The 22787-nt window shown below is 37.1% G+C and overlaps 1 protein-coding gene and 1 long non-coding RNA gene across 2 annotated transcripts in view; one reads left to right on the top strand and one right to left on the bottom strand.

Annotated features, from left to right (window-relative positions):
• Window positions 1-20365, bottom strand: part of LOC128027320 (protocadherin Fat 2-like) — a 52974-nt gene extending 32609 nt beyond the window's left edge. The window contains exons 1-6 of the mRNA XM_052614851.1: window positions 20139-20365; window positions 14375-17653; window positions 13177-13488; window positions 11347-11405; window positions 9964-10275; window positions 8806-9016 (exon numbers count right to left, since the gene is read on the bottom strand). Of these exons, the coding sequence (XP_052470811.1) occupies window positions 8806-9016; window positions 9964-10275; window positions 11347-11405; window positions 13177-13488; window positions 14375-17624 (4144 nt within the window). The 5' untranslated portion in view covers window positions 17625-17653; window positions 20139-20365. The remainder of the gene's footprint in view (window positions 1-8805; window positions 9017-9963; window positions 10276-11346; window positions 11406-13176; window positions 13489-14374; window positions 17654-20138) is intronic.
• The window catches only part of LOC128027334 (uncharacterized), a 27408-nt gene continuing 14701 nt past the window's right edge, over window positions 10081-22787 (top strand). Inside the window, exon 1 of the long non-coding RNA XR_008186672.1 lies at window positions 10081-10289. This is a non-coding gene — a long non-coding RNA (uncharacterized LOC128027334). The remainder of the gene's footprint in view (window positions 10290-22787) is intronic.

Genomic DNA, 22787 nt, shown 5'->3' with positions numbered 1-22787 from the left:
TTTCTTTTTCGCTTCTCTAGCTGGTCATTTAACCATTGTTTATGTGCTAATATTTCAAAAATAATATTTAAATGTATGCATTTTGATATTACATAATTACAGCATACAAATAATAACTTATTGCAATGTTTGTATACAGACTAGTGCTTTTCATTATAAATGTATGTAACCACAAAGCTTCACTTAGGTTTGTATACATGCTTTGAGCCATTGTGAGAATATCTGACAACTAAGATTAATATTTATTCATATCAATATTATATTCATATTTTGAAGATAAATCCATTATAATGTTTGATTTGAAGAGAACTGTTGTTTTTGTGCAATTTTGGGTCAACACTCAATGTCCAAAGCAAAATCTGCCAAGTTAGAAAACCACTAGGCTAGAATAACATGTTTCACACATCTGATGGTTTACCATCAACACCCGAGTGAACCTTTGTGGGTGAACCTGTGTGGATTACTTTAGGGCCAAGTGAGTAACATGAAGTGTTGTGACAGTATGATTAAGGTGAATTATAATAAAGGTACAATCTTCGAAAAAAAAAGGCTTGATGAAAAGCACTAGCATACGGTAGATTTCACATTTCAAAATATGGGAACAATCACACAATTGCTCTCTAAAGCTCAAATGAGACTGTGCTGTTATGCCCATCCTGGTACAATAATGACATGAAGCAAGGGCACTCCTGTGACACTTCAGATCAGCTCTATTGTTTGAGGGAAAACATTTGGCACATGTATAAAAAGACCAGACGTCTTACTCAGTGGGGGTAAATTCATGCTTGCTTTAACAGATGGTGTTTATTAAAAAATCCACCTATTGAAGGCCTTCTGGTCCTGATTTATGTTTATTTGCAAACTTTACAAAGCAATCCTCAACTGGATTTATCTCTTTCCTGAAGATCAACCATATCTAATACTGGCCTTGGTTGAGATATATTCTGAAGAAATGTCTGATTATTATTATTTTTTTAATTAATACATAATTGACTTCTCAAGGGTTGAAAAAGCTGCTACAGTGAAACAAAGCCTTCAAACTAAATGATGAAAAGTCAGGGTTATGTTTAAAGTAAAGCACACTAGAGATGATTTTATGCAATCATGCAACTTCTAACCAACACTGCACAAGATTCAGACCTTATATTCTCATCAAATATGAATATTTTTCCTGCTATGTAAATTAATGCTTTTAATATACATTATCCTTTTAGGTCCATCATAAAGACATTATAGAATATTTAATGTTTCAGTTAACAAATCAACTATGCACTGCTAATTCAAACATGCAAAGTAATAATCCATAACTTATTACAGTATCTTATTTATTTATGGAATTATTTATTTATGTCCTCCAAATTAAACAGGTGTAGGGTTTACAGACCTGTATTTTACAAAATCAAATTAAAAATCAGATTTTAAAGGTGAAATATAGCTGCAAGCAGCGATGGCGGGCTCAAGCCACCAATGCCATCGCCACCCCGGTGGCATCAGGTAAACTGTGCCCAGCGGGCACATGCATTCACAATATCCCTCTGGCAGTGAGGTTTTAAAGGATATGGCAGTTAAAGGGTTAATCCGAATCATCTAGACTTTAAAATCACATTCACAGAACAATATATATATATATATATATATATATATATATTTAGTAACACTTTACGATAAGATTTCATTTATAAACATTATGTTAACATGAATAATATTTATATAGCATTCATTCATGTCAGTTAATATTCCAAACTTAAACATTAAAACATTGTTTTATTGTGATTTTTTTCCAAGCACATTTTACCAATTCCAAACCATATCAATCTTAATAACTACCATTATTTTTTATTTAATCATTTATGAGTGCTATACAATAGTCCAGGAAAGCTGGAAGAGAAAAACTCCTTATATTCATGTGTGCAGAATCATTAGGCATGTTTTCTTTTACAAATGAAATGCGCTAAAAAAGAGTTTTAACTCAAACTGTTTTAACTCAAAGTCGAAAATTATGAAATACCCATGAGAAATATCAAACACACATGCAATGCAGAAATGGATAAGTTAAGACTTGACCATTGTACAAAAATGCTGACTGGGTCATGAGGTCAGAAAAGAAGAAGAAAAAAAAAAAACAGGTCAAGAAGAACTGACAAAAATAATTGCAAAATAATTAGGAATTAATGTGAAGATTAATTTTTAGTCAATTTTGCAAGACAGACTTTCAGGAAAGGAGGTGGAATAAAAATGAGCTCCTAAATCTTAATCCCGGATTCTGGAAGATATATTCCTCAAACTATCGGACAAGAGGAGGTGGTGCTGGTCCTTCACGAGTCACTCTAATCTGTTCATAAAGCATATATATAAAGTCTTAATATATAGCATTTCACAATACTTCATGGTATTCTAATTAAATCATTTTTTGGAATCTTTGATTTCTCAGAACCTGACACATTGTAATTCTGAGACTCCAGGAAAGTGGCAGTTCTGTAAAATGTTGGCACTGGAGACTAAATGCTCCCTGATAGTTTCACACCTAATTCACTTAACACACACACACACACACACATTACCCACAGTGACAGAGGGACAGAGTGACATCAGATGTATGATAGTTTTTTAATTTTCTATCATCCATATAGTGTTGTATAGTCATGAAACTATGCATATTTCCTCAGAATGACGTGTCTTCTATGTGTATATTTTTTGAAGTGTTTAGAAGCTGCACTTAAAAAAAATAAAAGACATTTACTGGTTACTTTTTTACTGCTATTTCAAAAAAATCACCATGACAAAACCATTCAAGCTATTCAAAATTAATTCGCACCTGTTCTGTAAGATAAATTCTTTAAACAGTGGTAAAAGAGGATGTGGTGCTGAACCTTCAAGAGTCACTCAAAACGTATCTGTCCATAAAGCCTATAAAGAATTATTCTTAATATACGGTTCACAATACTTCAGCTTGTTATTCTAATTAAATGAGGGTCATTTTATCAGTAAAATACATAAAATACATATTATTTTTCTTTGAAAGATTTCTATAAATGATTTAAATCATACTTGTTTCTACAATAATTATTCAAAAGTAATCCTATAGCACCATCTGGTGGCCATTATTGGTACTAAGAATTGCAAGCTTGATTTATATGTTATGATAGTTTATTTTTATGCTGGCTCTTGAAAATGATAAAGCTATGAAACTTACTGTGCTTCCTTCAAATGATGACTTCTACGTATATAAAAAATTATGAAGAGTTGTAATTAAAAATTTTAAAGATATAGTAAAATAACTATTGTATTTTTTTATGTTACTTTAATAAATCACTATGGCCACACCATTTAAGGTATCTTAAACCCATTCGCAATTTAACATCTTCAGTATATGGCTTCATGTTAAAACAGTTTGGTGTGAACTACTTGTGTCTTCTTGGAGGAGAATGAATTCATTTACAGGCTGAGTTTATCATAAATCCACAATAACATTTCTGAGTTCTGTATTAATCTGTGTTGTTGTTTATTTATTTTATTTTTTTTATTTTTCATAGGAAGATAACTGACCCTTTACTCTCCTTTTTAATAAATGTGCTTATAAACCAAGAACAAGCTATTTATAGCTGTATTTATAAACTGCTTACTACTGACTATTAATATTGGGACAAGGCTTTATAAAGCATGAACTGACTATTTACTAATGAGTGCAGTTATTATAAAGTGTTATTAATGCATTTGCTAATGTTGACAAATTAGACATTATTTTACAGTGTTATCAAATCCTTAAATGATTTGTAAGTGTTTTGTAATGATTTTATTGACCTAAAAGCATTTGTGAAAGTTCTGCTTGCATTACAGCTTAGTCTTGATCTGTGAGCTGATCAGATTTACTGTTGCATCCATGAGATTATGTAAATTCAAATAAATATCATGTCACAGGATGTCAGAGGTCAGTATCAAATGAGTTTGAAATTATTATCTGCAGCACAAATAAGGTTTTTTAGGATTTTTAAAAAAAACCTAAAACTGTCAGAAAAGGATAAGGCCTAAGATTTCTATGTGAGTGGCTAAATTTATTTGTTTTTATAACTATAATGCATAAACTATGAAATTATACAAAATGTATAAAAAAGTACAACATTTATTGTTTTCCAATGTTTTTTATTTATTTAATTTATGTTTTGGGATGTACATAAAAACAAATTAGCCTACTGCAATCATTCTAAACAGCTTGAATAAAACCTGTCAATATTTATAATAGACCACTGTAACTGTGTATAATCTAAGAAACAAGTTTATTATGAAAATAAAAGTGTGTACACCAGATAAATTGGACGATAAAGAAATTGCTAACAATAGTATAATAGAGCATGTTTTAGGTTTTTAGGCGTTTAGATGCAGAAATGGACAAATCAAATGTAAAATAAAATGTAATTGATTTAATTAAATATAGATTAATTCTTGTTAGAGCAAAATAATAAATAAATACGTACACACATTAAAAAAGCCGCCAAGATGAATGAGTTTAATTTTTTATATAGATTAAAATTGAAGACAGAAGCAGCTGGTATATGCGGTCACTTAATATTAAAATCCAGTAGATCCACTTCAGATTTAATTCTCAACAGTTTATGTTCACGTGGCTGTTTTCATTTATATTAGCCAAGCTATTATGTGTTTTGAAATAATCTTGTCCGTGATGTGTTCGTTCTTACGACGAAAGCCAGAATCCTGCAGCTCGAGAGATACATGTTATTCTGCCAGTCACGCTTTCAAATAGTCTTGCGCACTTAAACGGGTCACAAACACCTGCATTTAGCTCGTGTTGTGTTATAATGGGTGTATTGTGTGCATTTATGACAATATTTTATTTGAAAAAGCTCTTAAACAAGAATAAATTCGTTTGTTTTGAACTTGTGACACTGTGCGCGCTGATCGGAGGCAGTGATTTCAGATTGGCAGCCGCGAATATTTCATTTCCACACAAAAAGTTCAAAAACATCTGAATTTAGCTCCTGGTGTGTTCTAATTGGTGAATTGTGTAATATCGCTTTAATATTTTAATTTTAAAAGCTATAAAACAAGAATAAACTCGTTTTTTCTGAGCTCATCATTCCATACGCTCCTGCTCAGAGCGGTGATTCATCTCTCGTGTTTCTCACGTATCACTGATCACACATCAATTATTAATGAGCCCTGACCTGGTAATAATCATATATGTTGGTTTAGCTTGTCAGTGTGAATTAAATCCAAGTATTTATTTGTATTTTAACCGATTTAAAAATGAAACTAAAAGAGAGTCTCCTCCCTTTCAGTCGAATTTCCCTTTCAGGAATTGCACCTGTAGGGGCGCATTTTCTCTCAGACAATGTAAGTCTCAGCACATAATACTCAAACAGATGGACAGAGTGAGATGAGATGTCTGACAGTTTTTTAATTTTCTGTTATCCATACAGTGTTGTAAAGTCGTGAAACTATCCATATTTACTCAGAATGACTTTTTTTCTGTATGAAAAAAGGTTTTGAAGTGTTTGGAATTTAAAAATGCAGGACAATTAATAATTCCATTTTTACTGTCATTTAAAAAAATCACCACGACAAAACCGTTCAAGCTATCCAAAATCCTTTGGCAATTTAAGTTGTTTAAAATGTTTTGGCATCATGTAGACAAAGTTTGGTGTGTATAGTGTTACTCTCCTCTGAGCAGTATGCATTAATTCACAGCTAAATGTAAAAAAAAATCCACATTCAAATCAAAATAGCTGACTTCCTGTTGATCGTAGCTGATGACTGTGAATTAGAAAGTTGTTCGTCTTGATAAGAAAAATTTTTGTACCAAGTTTGGTGTCTGTAGCTGAAACTAACCCCCCCACTTTTGACAAAAGGTGGCGCTATAGAGTGCCTCTTCCACGCCCTCTTATGAACTTTTGCCAGTGTCTAGTTATCATAAATACTGATATGTGTTCTGAATTTCATGAAATTCTAAGTATGTTATATGCCTTAAAATCACCTGAGAAGTATTCAAGTTTGACATGTTGCCACGGCAACAATATTTTTAGATATCAATATCCCCCTAGCAGATTAATATAGGCTGTGTTTTAACATTATTCTGATGAAGTTTGAAGCAAATCGAGTAAAAATAAGATGCTGAATACAAAGCATTTTGAAAATGACACACTTCCTGCTGCCAGTTGGTGGCGCTATAACTTTGACTCCTAATAGTCACATATATGCGATCGACATCATACAAAGAATAATCTGATGAAGTTTGATTAAAATCAGGAAATGTATGTGGATGGTATTAGACACTTCCTGTTTCTCATTTCTCGCCATAATTTCAACGCCTCGCCACGAGCAAACCGTTTGAGATATCAAAAATCCCCTGGCAATTTTTCATCCCCAGTGTCTTGAGATCATGTTGACCGAGTTTGGCGGCAATCGAGAAAAAAACCTATGACAAGTATTTCAAATTCCAGAGCATGCGCTTTTTACATAACTCTAAATAGCTGACTTCCTGTTGGGCGGAGCCTATGACATGCAATACGCAAGTTGTTCGGCACAATGAGATCTATATGTGTACTGAGTTTCATATTAATACGTGCAAGTATGTGTGAGCTATACATCAACATTTATGACTGTGTTCCAGGGGGCGCTGTAGAGCCCCTGTGCCATGCCCGTGTCCCAGCCTCTGCAGGCTCCTAAAGGCCACAGATTCCAAAGTGTGCGCAAACTTTCAAGAGTTTTTGAGTATGTTAAGGACCCCAAAAGCCCCCACAACTTTGATGACAAATATGAATAATAAACCCCAAATAGCCAACTTCCTGTTGGGCGGAGCCTATGATATGCAATACGAAAGTTGTTTGTATTGATGAGTTCTATATGTGTACCGAGTTTCGTACGTCTACGTGCAAGTATGTATGATATATGGCCCTCCATATTCCAGGGGGCGCTGTAGAGCCCCTGTGCCACGCCCGTGTATCAGTCTCTGCCCGGCCCTAATGGCCGCAGGTTCCAATGTGTGTGCCAATTTTCAAGACTTTTTAAGCATGTTAAGGGCCCCAAAAGCCCCCGAAACCTTGAAGAAAAATAATAATAATAAATAATAATAATAACAAATAATCCTAAGGAAAACAATAGGGCTCTCGCCCTCCAGGCTTGAGCCCTAATAACCTTATGACAATTCAAAGCAACGTGCAAGTTACACTCTTAAAAATGAAGGTGCTTCACGATGCCATAGAAGAGCCTTTTTGTCCAAATGGTTCCATAAAGAACCTTTAACATCTGAAGAACATTTCTGTTTCACAAAATGTTCTTTGTGGCGAAATCAGGTTCTTCAGATTATAAAAAGGTAAGAAAGAGATGGTTCTTTAAAGAACCTTTGACTGAATGGTTCTTTGTGGAACCAAAAACGGTTATTTTATGGCATCGCTGTGAAGAACATTTTGAAGCACCTTTATTTCTAAGAGCATCTGAAATGCATGACACTGGTTCCCATATCAAAGAGTATTTTTAATCAGATTGACCAAAGTCTGCTGGTTAAAATATAATATGTTCATATCTAAGAGTAAGATAAGGAATGATGAAACGCGGGCCTCACTGTCATAATATCAGAACCATGCTGAGATAAAACAAGATCTATAGCCAACAGGTGAAACTTTCTTCCATGTGATTCATTTTCCCTTTCTACTACAAATGCTTGGGATTTATTTCCACTGAAGCTCATTTCTCTCGGAGTGAGTCTGCAGGGCTGAAGGTAAGAATGCGGGAGCACAGTGAAGGTCAGGTTCAGCCCTTAACTGCAGGCGATATATGTGCTGCTTGCACGGCCACAGAGAGACTGATGGCAGAGCTGTGAGGAAGACAGCTCCTCTGGTGCTCTGGCTTGTCATCTGAAGAAATGTGTCACTGCTAAGATCAGCCTCCTGGAACAGATCTCATCACAGACAGGGACGCTACAGCATCACAGTGACACTAGACCCCCTACATGCGGTACTGTACCATTACAGGCCTTCTTAACTGTTGTACTCTGATAAAATTAAGTTTTTCTTTCTTTTGCATAGCTATTTGTGACCCTGCACCACAAAACCAGTCTTAAGTCGCTGGGGTATATTTTTCGCAATAGCCAAAAAAAAAAAAAAAAAAACATTGAATGGGTCAAAATTATATTCTTTTCTGGTCACACTTTATTTTAGGGTCCAATTCTCACTATTAACTAACCATTAACTATGACTTTTGCCACAATTAACTCCTTATTTGCTGCTTATTAATAGTTTATAAGGTAGTTGTTAAGTTTAGGGTATTGGGTAGGATTATGGATGTCATGCATTATATGTACTTTATAAGCACTAATAAACAGCCAATATGTTAATAATAGACATGCTAATAAGCAACTAGTTATTAGTGTGAATTGGACCCTATACTAAAGTGTTACGCCAAAAATCATTAGGATATTAAGTGACGATCATGTTCCATGAAGATATTTTGTAAACTTCCTACCGTGAATATATCAAAACTTAATTTTTGATTAGCAATATGCATTGTTAAGAATTCATTTGTACAAATTTAAAGGCGATTTTTTTCAATATTTAGAATTTTTTGCCCTCTCATATTCCAGATTTTCAAATAGCATCTCTGCCAAATATTGTCAGATCCTAAAATTAATTTGTAAGAGTTTTCTGAGGCATTTTTCCCCACTCTTTGTTTTCAACATAAACCTTGCTAAATGTTGTTATATTTATGCTTAAATTTACGACAAAACCATTTGACAGTGGGGTAAGAAAGATCTTGTTTATTTATTGTAATGGTAAATGATAGAGAGGTGCTTACCGATGATGTCAAACAAGAGTAGGTTCTTCGGGATCTCGGTTCGGATGATTCCCACCATGTCAGTGACAGGATCTGTCTCCATCACCACATAGTTGAAGGGGGGCTCATCAAAAGCCAACACATCGGAGCTGGGCTCAGGTTGGGGCAGCCATTCAACATGCAGACGGGCCTTAGACATTCTTGGAGGGTGGCCATGGTCTGTTGCTTGAATCTAGGAGAGTGAAGGAGAAAATTATAGGCGAAAAAGTGGATTTTTTTGTACTTATTTATCAATATTTTATGCAATATATCATTATATATTTTGTTTAAGCTTGTTGAGTGTTTTAGTAGCATTATAACGATGCTTAAAATCACTGCAGATTCATATGCATAATTTTTTTAATAAGGCTTTTGAATCGTGAATCATTTGCACTGCTGGTAAAAAGTTTGGAATAATTAAGGTTTTTAATGTTTTTGAACTTTTATGCTTACCATGCTATTTATTTGGTATTAAAAATACTCCAAGCACAGTAATATTGTGAAATATTATTACAATTTAAAATAAGTGTTTTTGAATCTATTTTAACATCTAATTTTAACTTATGACAGTAAAGCTGAAAGTCCAGCATCATCATTCTAATATGCTGATGTGCTGCTCAAGAATCATTTCTTATTATAAGCAACTTGTGGAAACCATTATGCAAAACAATTTCTGAAAGATTCTGTGACACTGAAGACAGGAGTAATGATGCTGAAAATTCAGTTTTGTCATCACAGAAACAAACAATGATATAAAATATATTTAAATAGAAAATCAGTTCATTTAAATTGTAATAATAGTTCATCTTATTACGGTTTCACTGTGTTTTGATCAAATAAATGCTGCATTAGTGAGCAACAGAGAGCTAAATCTCAATTATTCCAAACGTATGACCTAGAGTTAAAAAATTACACCAGATTTTTTTTTTTACCCCAAATCTGCAATAGTATGGTGATTCAGAAGAGTAAAAAACAATATGACACGACCAAAATACTTATTTTCTCATAAATTACTGGAAGCATTCAAAGAACTTTTAAAAATCCTGATTCAAATGGTTGTTCTGAACCAAACTCTAGCATTGTAAATCACACAGACTCCCTGTCAGTCTAAAAGTTCACAGTCCTAGTTTGTATCCGTACCGTCAGAATACTGTAGTTGCCCCGAACAAACTCTCCTCTAGCTGTCACCACCCCGGTCTCAGGATGAATATCAAAGCGATCCTCACTGTTGTCTTCCAGACTGTACGTGATCATGCCGTTGGGCCCCACATCGTCATCACGGGCCACCATCCTGTAGATCTCCTGAGGCTCAGCCGTGCTCTGCAGCTCAGGGAGTTTAACCTGGAAAAGCTTATGGCTGAACTGAGGGCTGTTATCATTCTCATCCAGGACTTCAATGACTACAGTTGCAGTGGAGCTCAATGGAGGGTCCCCTTCATCTGATACCATGACCTAAACAACAGCAGGTGAGGGAAACATCATGTGCACAAAGAAAAACCACATTTGTCTTTAAATAAACAGCTGTTGCTCAGAGCATGTAACACTTTGTAACACTTTGTAGGTAACACTGTGAGACACAGTAATTAATCAAACACAAAAAAGAAACTAATCAAACTGGCTCTTAGGTTCAATAAACTAAATCTTAACTAAACATTAAATAAATATTAAAAACAATACACAATTATATATATATATAATGTATTTCAACTGCAATATTCTTTGTTATTTAAATAGCCCTTTATAAATACTTCCTGAGACTATAACTGTTTTAAAATGAAGTGTATTCACTATGTGATTTAAATGTGAATTCTCATCGAAAATTAAATTTGCCTTTATTTAGGGGTGAAAAAAATACATATATTCTAAATCACGCCTTAAATTATTAACTGTTTTACTCCTTTGTGCTTCACGTACTGTCCTTCATTCAAAATTAAATGCTGTTACTTTTTATAGGACAACATTTGGAGTGAATCTTGCATGTCTTTTCTATTCAACAACATATCAAATGATTCAAATTGATCATGCAAGATTTGTGAACCAGATCAACCAGTTTGTTCAAAGGAACTGGCTCACAAGAGTGATTCATTCACAGATCGGACAGATCCGGTTCTCTGATTCAACAGTGACTCAATGATTCTGTGACAATTGTTCTGAAGTTAAGAGCACACTAGAGGAGATGATTATGAGTGAATCATTTTACATTTCTGTCTGTTCAGGGCTCAAAACTTGGCTTGGCTTCAGAAGACTTAAAATAAGTCATACATGCATTTATCATGCTTTTTTTGTCCTTTTGGGGCTCATGGACACTGAATTGTTGCATGGTAAAGACGCACCTGAAGATTCCTCAAAATGTCTTCTTTATGTGTTACACAGTGTGTGGCTTGGTTAACCATCCCTTTAAGACTGTGATATATAACAATACACTGGAAATACAAACAGTAGCATGTTCTCAGGAATCAGCCAGAGAAAGGCTCAGGCCTGAGGTTCATGACCTAGTAAACAGAAGGAAGAAAGTGAACCTACCTCAATGATATGCTCTGCTTTTTGCTCCCGGTCCAGGGGAGCAAGGGTGCTGATCACACCTAAACAAACATAGAGGAAGAACAGACAGGCTGATCAATGCCACCAGCTTCAGATGGATGGCACACCTGTTCGTTCACCCCAAGCTGCCCGTTTTACTTTCCCTTCCCACAGCTTTGTTTTTCAAGCTTTATTTGTTTTGTTCCACTGTTTATACTAGGTCAACCTCTGGTATACAAGCCGTGGGAACAACGGTTATTATTCATGTCCGTGTCAGTGAGGATTTAGCCATCGCTGACGTAGACCAAAAGACCAGACTTCCCAGTTGCCAAGAAACTGACAAAAAATGAGCCACAGCTTAAGAGCCACTGCAGTTAAGAAGCGTTGTGAATTAGAGGTTTTCAGACAGAAACTGGGTGTTAAGCTTGGTTAAGTGTGCTCCACTACTCAACAGCTGATTTTAGGCTAAAGTGGCCAAATTGCACCAGTGATACTGGTTTACTACCACTGCAATAAACACTTAGGAGTGTCGTCTCAGTAGACGAGGGCTGGCAGGGACCCACTGTGTCTATCTACTTGTGCAGCGCTCAAAACAAACCCTGCTGAGCTTTTATGAAAGCCTGTATCTAGGCAAGTAATCCTGAAAGTGTGGTTTTGGCATTAATGCCCACCTGTGGAAAGATGTCCCTACCGTGCATGGGACAATGGGCAAATGCATGGATTAAAAACACGTCTTTAGCACTTTTAGCTTTCAAAATATTACAAAGCAACCATTTTTGTCTCTATTCTCATGTCTTAATCTCCCTTCATTTGGCTTTTGATAATGTAAACTCCGTTCCCAACCCACAATTTGTCAAATATTTGTCTTGCCTACATACTCACTAGAGAGTGTTCATATTCGATAAATGCTATGGTTTAGTGGTGCTAAGCTGTTAAGGCGGTTAGCTTAGTCACAGTGTTCCTTCTAGTGATTAGTCATCTCAGGACGTCCTGTCTTTTCCTGTCCTGACACACACACACACACAAAAACCTCCAGAAAACTCTAGTCCCTTTAGCCCTGAGGGAAGCAGGTTAAACCACATTGAAGTGTGATTTGTTGCTGTCACCACCCCAAGAGCCAGATCTCCTGATCTTTATATTCATTTAGCATTCTCCTTGATCCTCCTGGACTATACAGTATTGTACATGCATACAATATTCATAGAGATCTCTTAAAAGTAATGCTTCACACCAGTTGGGTTTTTGAAAGAAGTTTTCACCCCAAGCTTCCAGCCAAACCCACTAGTACTTTAACAATGGAAATGCAAACATCTCAACATTTTTGTCTAGTCTACAAGATCTACAAATGAACATTTCAGTGAAGTAGATCCTTCACATAATATAACCCAACCCCCTGTCTTCTTTATAATCCTTGTGCATTAGCTCAAGGTGGGGCAGATGGAACAACAAAGAGACAAGACTTAGTAAAGACAAGTGCGAGCTTGCAACGCTGGTTAATGTAATTTTCATAGCTGGTGTTCAAAACCTATGTTGAGCTGCAAAAAGGGCCAGAGGTGTTGTGGTTTGTGTGGCTCTGTGGGTTTGCTTAACAACTGTCCTCACCCTTGACATAAAATGACACACACTTGATCACAGTATTCACAGTAATTAGAGGTCCTATTCATTGTGCCCTTCACGAGGCATACCACCCTTATATAAAACATGTGTTTAGACACGTTTAATCAATCATGAATCCCCATTTAAAAAACTTGTGCTATTTAATTATTCCTATAAAAAGCCAAAACTGATGATCAAGTACTTTTCCTGATAAATCATTTGAAGTATGGAGCTTACCTGTTTTTGCGTCAATGGTGAAATATACACGCTGAGAATCAAGGATCTGGAAAGCTAGTTTCCCCTCAGAGGACTTGTCCATATCCGTGGCAGATACTTTTAGCACAGATTTGTCCTTTGGCAAATTCTCTCGCACTGAGCCAAAGTAGACAGGCTGGGACAGCTCAGGGGGATTGTCATTAATATCCCAAACTTCAATGTAGACCTCAGTCCAGGATACCAGGGGTACAGTGCCCAGATCTTTTGCATAAACTGTCAGCCAATAGTGTGGCACGGCTTCACGATCCAGAAGGCCTGCGGTCCGAATAACACCTGCAACATGTAATTGTCCAGAATCACTAACCAATACCAACAGCAATATACTGCACATTTAACAATAAATCTGTGCTTGTCTCCATATAATGCTAAACATTTCAGGACCAGTTGTCACTATTAACAAGTTGCTTATTAGCATGCATTTTTCTAGCATATAAGTATTCATGTAGCTTCAAAAAATTAAGGTTGAACCACTGATGGCACATGGACCAATTTAACAATTTCCTTACTACCTTTATGGGCCTTGTACTTGGTAGATACATTGCTGTCTATGCAAGGTCAGAAAGCTCTTGGATTTTATCAAAAATATCTTAATTTGTGTTCTGAAGATGAACATGAAGATGTTTTACAGATTTGGAACGACATGAGGGTCAGTAATTAATCACAGTATTTTCATTTTTAGGTGAACTATCCCTTTCAGATCTACCTTAGTAACTATTAACAAGCAACAAATTATGAGTTTATTGAAGGAAAACTCTTAGTTAAAAGTAAATATGCATTCATTAATCAAAATTGTTACCAAACATTCATCACAAGTCTCAACGTCTGTTTAGTTTTTTATCCTTTAATTCTGAATCACTTCATAAATCAATGTGCACAAGAACTGCAAAACTCAAACCAAATATAAAGTAGTCAAAAAAGAATAGTTTATGTGAAAGATGTTCAAATGGCTAAAATCTTTAAACGTTTAGGAGAAAGTCATGCCTCATTTTGTCTTTACATATGTTTGGAATGCCTTATGACTGATCTCTAAATGTTTGTACATGCAGTGTTGACCCAAAATGCTCAAGGCAAGTACTGTAATAGAAAAGGCCAGAAATATCCATTAGGTACCTTTCTATTTAGGTAAAGCAGCGGAGACATGTTGTAATCACAATCATACCTGTTTCTTCATCAATTGTGAAGATGCCAAGCCCTGAGCCATCATGAATGTAATATCTGACTAGGCCATCTTGTCCCAGGTCGTTATCTACAGCAGTTAGTGTCAATACTGAGGTTCCTACTGTTGCATCCTCCATAACGGCTGCATTATGCACGAACTGGGCGAAGAGGGGTCGGTTCAGGTTTTCGTTTACATCTAACACTTCAACCTCAATGGAGCATGAAGATGATAAAGACCGGGGCTTTCCGTGGTCTACAGCACGAACAGTTAGATTATAAAACTGCTGCTTCTCAAAGTCCAGTTCACGCTCCAGAGTCAAGCACCCTGTGGATGTATCCAGGAAAAAAGTCCCTGCTTCGCTGTTCTTCAGGTTGTAGCTTATAAGACCTCCACTCTCCAGATCTAAATCAAAGCTTTCGACCCATAACAGCACTGTGCCTGGAGGAACATCCTCAGGAACTTTGATCCTGTAGACTGTGGGTACAAACTTTGGAGGATTGTCATTGATGTCCTCCAGGACAACCACCAGATCTGTAAATGAGAAAAGCTGTGGGTCCAGTTTGGCTTGATCCCTGGCCTCAATTGTTAGGACATATCTACTAAACGTCTCTCTGTCTAAAGTCCCAGTTACCTTCACCACCCCTGTGACTTCATCAATCTTAAACAAATCAGTGAAGGTTAACAACGAATATTTAAATGCTCCATTGTCTTCAGAGTCAAAATCGATTGCATTGACTTTGAATATGCTTTTGTCAACCTCTGTGTTTTCTGGGATGTTCACAACATATCTTGGCTGAGAAAATAATGGCGGATTATCGTTTGCATCAAGAATATTAACGGCAAGAAGCTTCCACGTAGAGGTTTGTGGAGATCCCAGGTCATACACGGTTATGTTGAGAATGTAAAACTCTTTTTTCTCTCTATCCAAAGCACTGATTACCTTCAGTTCACCTGTATTCGTGTCAATAGTAAAACATCCATCCTCATTTCCACTAGAAATTGCATAGACAAGCTTTCCGTTAAAGCCAGAGTCATTGTCAGTGGCATTAAACTGCAATACAGATCTATCGAGAGCAAAGTCTTCCCTGATGTCAATCGAGCTTGGTGTGCCCGTTATAAACTTTGGAGAGTGTTGGTTAATTATATGAATATCTGAGATGAACTCCTCTTCTTTGGAATTGAGAGATGGTTTAAATGACTCAATAAGCTTCTCTGTCAACTGCCTTGTAATTCCAGTCTCCTCGCAATGTGTGCTGGCGGCTTCGCCGTTGCTTGTGATGCGCACAGTCATGGTGTTGGGGTAAGCACTATATTTGCCATCTGTTGCTGTTATTTTAAGTACATATAAAGGATTTTCTGTGCCTTTGTAATTTGGGGGAATTGCTTTAGCAAGTTTAATAGAGCCAGAAACAGGGTTAATTGCAAACAGTCCATCATCATTCCCAGACTCTATCCTGTATGTGATCTGCTGCAGCTCATCCAGATCGAGTGCTGACATCTCTGCAATACTCTTCCCCACAGCAAAGTCTCGGGGTATGGAGGCATTGCATGCCACCCGCTCAAACACTGGAACGTTGTCGTTGACGTTGGTCATGGTGATGGTCGCAGAGCATTCACTTACCCTGTTGAAAGGGCTTCCGCTATCAGAGGCCCAGATTCTCAGGTGGTACCATCTCTTCATAAGCTCATAGTCAAACTCCTGAGAGGTCGAAATCACACCAGTCAGTGGGTCTATATTGAAAGGAACAGGACCTGTGTTTGCTATGGAGTATGTTACAAAACCGTTATTATCTTTGTCCACATCAATAGCAGAGACAGCCAAGATGCTTGTTCCGATTGGGACATTTTCAGGCAGAGAAGCCTGGTATGAGGGCAATGTGAACCTTGGGGAATTATCGTTTTCATCTATAATATCCACAACGACACGGGTAAACGCTTCCCCATTATTTGCTGTGACGTCAAACTCATAGTGGTGGTGCTTTTCAAAGTCAAGAGTCTGAGAAGTCATAATCACACCAGTTTGGGTGCTAATTTTGAATTTATAGCTATCCAGGTTTTCTTTGATGCTGTAGGTTATATTTTTGAAATCCAAACCTACAGATACTCTAACTACATGAGTTTTCGGTGGAGAAAATTCACTGAGAGTGACATAATAGAGTTCCTGTTCAAATGTCAAAGGTATAGCTTGCGGAGGAGGAGGGATATGCACAGTTTTTATTGGTGTTAGCAAAGGAGGGTTTCTTTCGTCTTTGGCTTGAAGGGAAATGTTTAGTCCAAATGGGTTTTGCGACCAATCGATCCATTTTGTTGAGACCAGTTGAAAGCCACCATCGTGCAACATCGATGGAACAATCTGAAAGCACTTCAGAGGATCCCCTTGAACTATACTTAAAGATGCCACTTTCTCCTTCTCCTTGGGTTCTATTTTGATGTTCAAACTTATTTTGTCGTCATCCGTTTGTGGACTGGTGGGTGTGATGAGGGTAAAGTTCTCTGTCACGTTTTGAATGGTCACAACCACCTTTGCTACATTTCCAAACTTCTGCACGCCAGATATTTTCTTTGTCCTGTCCTCTGCCAGCACAGTCAGCTCATACCTGTCTCTCTGACTGGTGTCAAGCATCTTTATAAGTGTAACAGTCCCAGTGAATGGATCAACAGCAAAGGGGTGGGATCTAGTGGTGAATGAGTAATAAAACTCTGAGTTGCTGCCAATATCAGCATCCGTGGCACTCACACCCACCAGACTTGACTTGATCGGTGTGTCTTCTCTGATTACCACATGATAAGAGGCAGGGTAGAAGAGCGGTTTCAGATCATTTGTATCAAGCACTTGGATTGATACTTTTGTTCTAGCTCGGTTGTCATAGGTGCTTTCTGTAGCCTCGACGGTGAGAGTGTAAATGTCTCGTACCTCTCTGTTTAGCACAGCTGAGTAACTGCTTCGTGTTTTGATTCTCAGAAAGCAGAAATCTCCTATGGTTATCTCCTCGGCTTTGAAAAGGCCATCATCATCACCAGAAACAATCTTGTACTTAATGTCCCAGAAGAAATCAGTTAGGATGATGCCCATTCGGACCGGGCTCTCAGTATAGGTCCTGGGGGCAGAGTTCTCATAAATGCTGGCATTATATAAATGATGGGTGAATCTCAGCAGAGAGTTGTCTTTAACCAGGCTCCCCTGACATCTGGTTAGCGTTCCTAGGACTGCTATGACGATGAGAATTATGGCTGTGTCTGTGAAAGCCATCCTCACTGTCTCAACATGGACCCGCAGACCTAAAGAGAAGGAAAACATTTTTAAAACTCCTTTATATGACAAGTAGACCATGCTGTGTCACAACATGATCTTACCATGAGCTTAGATGTCAAATTTATATTACAACAACCATTATCTAACCACATACCGAAACCAGAAATCACAAAAACACGCAAACAGCCTCAACTCATTGTCTGTTTTACCTAATGAAAGACCATAGACAGGTATTTTTTCTCCCGTTTTGACATGCCTTGACAAGCTACATTACACTGTTTGACCATAAGAAGAGCACCAAAACTCTTTAAACCAGTTGGTATGTTTCCACATGGTTGAGCCAGTCTTCTTTAACTACAAGTCAACTACAATTAGCATATGAAAATGAGTATTGTAACCAATAAACTGCATTGGGTTGCTCTTCAAATTGGATACCAAAATCATATATTTGGGGGGCGCCTGACATTGCGCTTCCCTTCCTCACCCTCTTGTTCGACAGTAATTTTTAGCAACAAGACTTAAATTATCTTTCACATCCCACCCATCCAGTTTCAGATAAAATTTTAAAGCACACATTGTTCGCTACTGGAGCTTATGCTATGCCTATTTCCTACATCATTTGCTGGAACGCAACTCTCTCATGAAGTTGTGTAAGACAAAATATGGACATTATTATTACACAAATCATCGTCTGGGATCAGAAGGCCTTCAATATCCCCCTGGAGCCATGTGGAGCAATTTTTATGATGGATGGATGCACTTTTTTGGGCTTTAAAATCTCGGCCACCATTCACTTAAAGCTTGGAAGAGCCATATACTAATTTAAATCTGATTGTATTCGTCTGTAAGAATAAGTTATACACCTTGGCTCGAGGATGAATAAATAATGGGGTGATTTCAATTTTTGAGTGTACTATCCCTTTAACTACAATACAGTGTGTGACACTTCTAAACTCTTTTGAAATCTCCCGAAATCCAACAGGTAAGATTTGTGAAATCCCTGAAGGAGAGTTTGTTGTGGAGCAGTAGGATGTGCAGTGTGTTGCCCTCCAGCCTACACTCTCACAGTTAACTGCCGCCACACGTTCAATCAGGCGGCACACTCTGATCTCATTTCACTATCCCTTCTCACTTTACCAGTTTTGTGAGATTTAATGTCATTTAAGGATACTGTGAACAGTTCAGCATGCTTGCACTCTTGTAATGGTACTATGTACTATAATAAATCAAACTTTAAGTGTATCAAGCACTAATAATACTCAAGAAACTCCCATCAAAGCTAACTAATGCATGTGTTTAAAGTATGTTCTACTGTTAACCAACAAAGTGCAGTCTTCAGCTATTGCACATACTGCATTTTTTTTATTATTAGCTTTTAAGGAGATGCTACAGCAGTTCTTATTACTTTCCCTGCATTTTTAATGCTTTGTGGTGCATAAGATTACACTAGTATTGTTGTTGGTTTATTTTTGGCAAAAGTTGTAGCCAGAGCCAAGCATCACTATGCCCACAGATGCGTCATTTTCAACAGAACAGCTAGCTGTATGTTGCAGAGATATCCAGATGACGCTGAATTGAATTTCCTCCCAAAATGTTCTTGAACTGCCTGCTAATTAGATTCTGATAAACACAGTTATCTTTGTTTAAAGCAAAGTAATCCTCAGAAAAAATAACTTCCTCAGAAGTTCCTCAGAACTTTGCACAAATTCTGAAAGATCTTTACAACATTTTTTGTGTGTGAGTTGGTTCCCCATCTGTCTACGGATATCACATCCTCACAACCCCACATCCACAATTAGTTCCACAGGGAGGCAATTATCTTAATTGTTAGGAAGGCTTCAGAGAATGGATAGTTTAGACAAATGGCTTAAAACCAATTTAACTGGACCTGGACACTTAAGGTGACCACCTTCTTGTTATCTCCAAGGTGTCCACCTTCATGTATTATGTGTGCTACCACAAAACGTTCAACATGTAATCAAATCAATGTTCAAATAATCTCTGATGACCACACCAAGTTAAAAGGCCTTGATGGATAAGATTAGAAATAGCTACTAGGTGTATTTACGAAGAAATAATATTTTGTATTGAACAAGATTACCTTATCCCCCAGTCAAAAAGTTCAGAATAGAGGACAGCTTCTGTTTGTGTTTTAGATGACAAGTCGAACTTTTGAATTAATAGAACATAGTAGTTTGTTTTAATAACTTTTTTTTTTTGCATTTACTAGCACCTACTGTAATTATTATCTAATAACTATGACCCTCATATTTGCACCAGGAACTTCATTTTTTAATATATACTTTTCAGCATTTCTTAACCACGACGCTCGACTGCAGCCCAAATAAATGTTTACCACAAGAAAATAACAAGATTGATAAAATCCCACAAAGCACCACCAATACACTTTTGGATGTAGATTAAAGTATGTGCTAAAATCCACTTTCAACAGAAATGAGGCAAAAAAGTTTGGCAAGCTGACACCGCATGCCTGACATCTCAGAAACTCACCTGAGGTCCTCGACTGCAGCTATACATAAAACTTTTTCCCAAAGTCCTCACACCTTTGGTATGACAGTATTCCAGTGCGGAAATAAAGCTAATCGCTTCTCATCCATAATGAACACTAAAACTCTGCCAGAAAAGCCAGTGTTGACGGTTCCAGCTAATTTAGCGTGTTCACGAGAGTAGAGTTGCAAGGCTGTTGAGACACCTCATTCCCTGAGGAATCAGGTTGATCTTCTCCTCCCCAATCCTGATGACATGGTCCCTCCCTCTTAAACCCTCCCCCTAAACTCAGCCGGGCACACAGATTGGAGGTGTTTTTACCCTTTCTCTCTCTCTCCGTCTGTCTTTTTGTTTGTTTTAGCCTTTGGGTGAGGTAGATCTCTAAGTTTTCCACAAAGTCCCTTTCCAAGTAAATACACACCTCACAGGTTTCACATTGCTAATTACAGTTCAGAGTCTCTGCATTGTGCTAGATGAAGTCACATCAATGCTTTTGAAGGCTGCAGACAAAATATCGAAACAGACTTAGTGCCTAAATAACTCACGATAGCTAAACACAAAACCGCTCCAACGGATACCAGAAGGCAATTACCTATTATTAGTGCTAGTGCTAACAGCCTGAAGCACATAGTCTTTGTTTGACTGTTATGTAAACAGAGATCACCGTTCACACTCAGGCTACCTATAGTGTAATGCGTATCATGTTGAGATGCAAGGTGATCCGCATTTCTTTAGCAGATTCCCCAATTAAAAGTTCTCCACAGTCACCTCATGATAAAGAGCCGAAATGGCTTCAGAGCTGTATGTTGAGGTACGACAGCGCTTTTTGGTCCAGCTACCCACCAGAGATGATGTAAACAGACCCCACACTCAGTGCCAAGATGTGGCGTGGAGTGAGAGAGGATGAGCACATGGCAGCAGGCATGGCCCACAAATAAGACTCAACAGACGGTGGGCACCGGGCCACCGGCAGCAGGTGGACTTCGCCGAAGTGCATTTTGAGGATGAAGTGAAAAATGTGCAACCCTAAAGGCATGAGAGAACCACATGCATCTCTGTCTCACAATGCTGCTTATTTGGACAGTTTTACGAGTGGATTAACCATGTTCATATCAGTATTTAATGTCATCCTGTCTTTTTAGAGCTGGTGGACTGACATGATTTCACACCATATCTTGATAATGAATCAATCATCACTTACAAAATGCAAGGAAGGAAACCAAACCCCTTAATCCGAGGATACACAAACTAAAAGATACAAAGTATTTTTTGGCACCACCTTAGAGCGAAGCATTCACTATCAGTCAGCAGGAAAAAAAGCAGTTTCATCTGGGCTTGACAGACTCTTTCCTCTCAGATAATGTGTTGACCTTCCTCATTGCGTGCTTCTCTGATTCTTCATGTTCTCATTTGCCTTGAATTTACATTAACCGTCAGAGGATTGTGAAAGAGTGAGACAGTGTCGTTGTATTCAGCTTCCCTTAAAAAACCTCTAAACTTTAATTAAGTCATTGTTCTCACTCAGGATGTCAATATTTGCATTAAGTCGCCATCAGTCTTTTCAGATGTGGTGTGTAAATTTGGACTGTTTTAAAAAGTTGTTTCAAGTGTGATGCTGTAAAAATGAATGGCTACTAGCAGACACCTTTTTACTTATCATTTCTTTCTAATGGCTATTAGCAGACAATTAATACTTGAATTTCTACATTATATTTCTCTATGATTACTTATAGGCTATATTTATGCAATATTGTAAAAGCATGACCGTTCTAATAAATGCAGTGCAATTTATATAATAAAACAATATAAAACCAACTTTATTTAAGTGGTTAAAAATATAGGAATCATTTAATTCAATCGAATTCAACTCAAAAACAAACAAACATCCAGAAATGAACTACTCATGTTGGCAGTGTACTGAGTAATAGCTTATTTATTTTATTTATTTATTTAAAGTTTATTTAACAGGGACCATACAAGCAAACATAGTTACAATACAAAGCCTGTAACTGATGTGCAGCATATAGAGATTATAGCTAGTGCTAATTTTCAACTCCTGTCCCTGGTTGGGCATTTCTAAGAACATTATAAAACAAATACATATATAAAAACAAGAAATACTACAAAACTATGTATATATAGATATACACATATACACATACAAGCATACCTACATACATACATACATAATCAGCTAACATGGTTAATGTGGAGATGAAGTATTATAAACCACCAATCATATTTACTGGCTGACAGACCTGGTTGTTTTTCTGTCAAAGTAAAGGAGCAGATGAATGACTGAAATTCACAACTGTCTGCACTCTGTAAACAGTATCCTGCACACATGGCTGTCAGGAGACTCTTCACTGGTGTTAACATGGAAGCAGTGCTGAAGACTGCCGGGAAAGGGGTCAGAGGTCATTTCTGGACAGGCCAACAGCCATGTGTTCAGTTCAGTCACAATCAGCAGCTATTACAGTCAACATTTTTTTCTGGCTTAGTATTATTAAAAGGTTATTTCACCATAATAACACCATATTAACAATTCTGTAATTAATCACTTTTGCGTTTTTTTTCCCCTGTAAATTCTTATGTAGCTCTTCCCCATACTGCAACAATTCATAGTGATCAAAAAGGCTTTAAAAAGGATGA

Source organism: Carassius gibelio, chromosome A14 (genome assembly GCF_023724105.1).
Source record: "Carassius gibelio isolate Cgi1373 ecotype wild population from Czech Republic chromosome A14, carGib1.2-hapl.c, whole genome shotgun sequence".
Lineage (NCBI taxonomy): Eukaryota > Metazoa > Chordata > Actinopteri > Cypriniformes > Cyprinidae > Carassius > Carassius gibelio.
This window is presented reverse-complemented; position numbering and strand designations above follow the sequence as displayed.